Source organism: Pyxicephalus adspersus, unplaced genomic scaffold (assembly GCF_032062135.1).
Source record: "Pyxicephalus adspersus unplaced genomic scaffold, UCB_Pads_2.0 Sca2812, whole genome shotgun sequence".
NCBI classification, from domain to species: Eukaryota; Metazoa; Chordata; class Amphibia; order Anura; family Pyxicephalidae; genus Pyxicephalus; species Pyxicephalus adspersus.
In genome coordinates this window covers 1-3,562 of record NW_027319818.1, presented here as the reverse complement: position 1 = coordinate 3,562, position 3,562 = coordinate 1, and the positions used below count along the sequence as shown (strand labels likewise).

Below are 3,562 nucleotides of genomic sequence, written 5' to 3'. Positions count from 1 at the left end.
GACTCCAAAACAAGTGAAAGGGAGAGAGTGCAGCGGGGTGCCGCTCATTCGTTCTCCCCTCTCACCTCTCCATAGATCAAAGCGGCACTCTATGTACAGTACTCGTTTACGCATCCTTTAGTCTTTTGTCATTGGAAAGGATTGTGAAAAATTCTTTCCAACGACAAAAGTCTAACGTGTGTACGCAGCCTTAGATATACAGTGTCCTTCTTCCATGTGATATAGCCATACATATTTAAACCTATACATCTATACAGAATCTTTTCTTATTTATGATATCTTATGATATTTTAGGTTCTTTACAACTTTGAAAGGCTCATCCGCTATATTCCAGGACCTCCTCAACAAGGGGTGCAATATCTATGTGAGCTTAAGGCATTTGTTAATAAGATGGTGGAAGAAAGTCTGAAGACCCTGGACCCCCAATCCCCTCGCCACTTCATTGATTGTTTTCTGATAAAGATGCAGCAGGTAATGGGAACAATAAGCCCAATGGCAAGATGTTTTCTTGTTTAGTCACTTTGTACTAAATATAAAACTCAGATGAAAATAAAAAAGTATAAACTTACTAAACATGTAAACTACAAAAAAAATTATAATTTAACCACTTCTGAAGACTGGTAATTTGCACTATATTAAACTGTGTTTGGGGGTTTAAATACACTTTATTTGATTTAGCTAAACTGAAAATATATTTCATGTAAACCTCCAAGAGGTTTTTTTGAGAGAGTGGGGAGCTTCAATGGCTAGGATATATTACATATTTTTTTCTTCAGATACATGTTGAAGAATCTTAAAAATACAGTGTTTTAGTAATCAATATCACATTTATTTTCTTGCAGGATAAAGAAATTGTGGACTCAGAATTCCATATTGATAATCTTGTGGCTTCAACAGTAAACCTATTTATTGCTGGAACAGAAACTGTCAGTTCAACCCTTCGCTATGGCTTACTCATTCTTTTGAAATATCCAGAAATTCAAGGTACAAAAATACATTTGTTTGGACTGCACAAACTGGATAATTGCCTGGGGTGCCAGGTCCATTTTAAAGCAGGGGTGAAACTTTAACACGTGTGTTAATGTCAGACACCCAAGTCTGTAGGCCGTTACTGCTTATGGTGGAGATACCATACTATGCTACTTGCATTGCAACTCAGAGCCTTTACATGGCTCCTTCTCCTTTCTGCTCACATGAGCCCAGAAGACATCTCCTTACTTTGAACTACTGCTATATATAAGGTTTAAAAAAATGCATTTCTGGAGAACAGTGGAAAGTTGTTCTTGGGGGAAATTTGTATTGGGTGGGAGGTAGAGCTACACTGGGTGGGGGGAATGAGTTTCAGGAGGGGAATGATTTTTGGTTATATTCTATCCACTGTCCCATGCATTACATTCCTCTAATCCCTACACTCTGTTTGTTAAATGCCTCTGCAATATATGAATCATGCTCTCCTGACTCTTGTACTCTGTGTATTTCATACCCCTAACTTCTGCATGTTGTACAATATTTATTCCGGACCCTGCACACAATGTGTTAGGCATCACTGCACTCTTTATGTTATGCTCTCCTGACCCCTGGCCTCTCTTTGTTACTGACTCTTGCTTCCTGCTAAAGAGTTAGGTACGACTGAAAGTCCTCCCCATTCAAACATACCTAATCTAACATACATACCAAGGTTACTGGGTAATGTACCATCAATCAATGTTTGTTAGTGGTTACCATAGACTAAAAACTAATCTTATAGTAGCTTACCATTACCTTGTTCCAGTAGTGTAATTCTTACTTTTTAACAATTTCCTGACATCCTGCCCTGGCATGATAACAATTCCTGAGTGTCCCCAAGGCAGACACAGCATTCTTATCCTAGCTGTTTTAGGTTTTTTACATCTGCCACTGAGAACATAAACTGACACATTTCCAATGACTATATATACATCCAACTATCAATCAATCTTACTTTTTGAAACATATGAAAAGATGACTCTTAGTAGCTTTTGCCAAGATGAGTGGGGAGGGCTCAGTAAGCAATGAAAACAAACCACTATTGTCTAAGAATGGTCAGCAGGAAGCGTCTCTAGAAGTCTGCCTATAATAATGGGTATTTGGCTGTTCATTTGACCTGTCAAAAATCAGCAGAGTTGAGGACAGATATCTTACATCTGTAGATGCATTTAATACTACTCAGAATTACTCTTTCTAGGTGTAATACTTTCTATCTTTTTCAGTTAAGGTCCAGAAGGAGATCGATCAAGTGATAGGTCAACGTTGTCCATCGGCAGAAGACCGAAACAAGATGCCTTACACTGAGGCTGTAATTCATGAAATCCAACGATTTAGTAATATCATCCCAACTGGACTGCCACATTGTACAACAGAGGATGTATCATTCCGGGGCTACGTAATTCCCAGGGTAAAGTGTTTGGAATACGGCTTGTAAATGTTAATGATAATTATTATGAAGAAGAGAGCACCATAAATTTGTTTTAAACAGTTAAAGTCCAGTTGTTTATTTTTTATCACAACAGTAATAACGGATAGGAACATGTATTTAAAGCATTTCAGGGGGCTTCACTGATGCCAGACTTTTCCCTATTCTAGCATCTAACCACATGCAGATGAAGTCAACACCAAGATAACCCACTCTTGGTCTAGTTACCTTCTTATCTTCATCTCCACAAGCTCTGGGGAAGGGTATTGATAAAGCCTCCGAAATGCATTAGTTACATTTGTCATTTATGTAGTGAAAACTAATTAACATGACTTTAAACTATGTTTATGATGTTCTTTGCTCTCTATTGTATTAATTAATAAAGTTCCGATGAACTGACACACCTAAACAACTCTATAAAGATGCCAATGACTATTGTACATTTAAATTGGAATACCTGAAAAAAAATGTCCAGTGATCCATCAACATTTTTTATTCAAATGCTGAAAGGTTACTTTCTTATAGTGACCTGCTACTCAACAGGCAAATACGGAAAAGCCAACTAAACCGAAAATTAGGTTATTCCTGTGTGGATAGGTGTACAACCACAACCTAGAACAGATAAACAGTGGGGCTGATTCAATAATGCTCTTCATGACTGATGAAGATTGACTATCATGGGAGAACCTAGGTGAACCAAAAAACCTGAAATGAATTTCTTAAAGATCATTTGTCATTAGTTTGCTGGATTATCAAGGTTCTCCCATGATAGTTTATCCTCACTGGTCTTCACCAATCTTGGAAAGCTTTAATAAATTAGACCAAATGTGTTTTTCATTTTGCAAAATTAATTTCCAATACTTATATTTACAATATTATAACATTATTTTTCTTTTTGTTTTCAAAATATTCCAGGGCACAGATGTGCTTCCATTACTTAGTTTCATACTGAACGATCCGACACAGTTTCCAGATCCAGAAGTGTTCTCCCCAGCCAGGTTCCTGGACAAAAATGGAGACTTGGAGAAGAATCCAGCCCTGATGCCTTTTTCTGCTGGTAATATGTTTGTTGTGCTTTTTGAGAATATTTTTCAAGCAAAACTGTTATGCTCTGTCCAAGAAAACCATCTG

At 37.3% G+C, this 3,562-nt stretch overlaps 1 protein-coding gene across 1 annotated transcript; it reads left to right on the top strand.

Annotated features, from left to right (window-relative positions):
- Positions 1–57: 57 nt before the first annotated feature.
- On the top strand, positions 58–3,488 carry LOC140321356 (cytochrome P450 2B11-like; the record flags this gene model as incomplete). The annotated part of the gene is given in 4 exon segments (XM_072398144.1): positions 58–471; positions 843–984; positions 2,229–2,413; positions 3,347–3,488. Coding segments are annotated over 4 exon segments (550 nt in total), but the record flags the coding sequence as incomplete, so codon positions are not given.
- Positions 3,489–3,562: the final 74 nt, after the last annotated feature.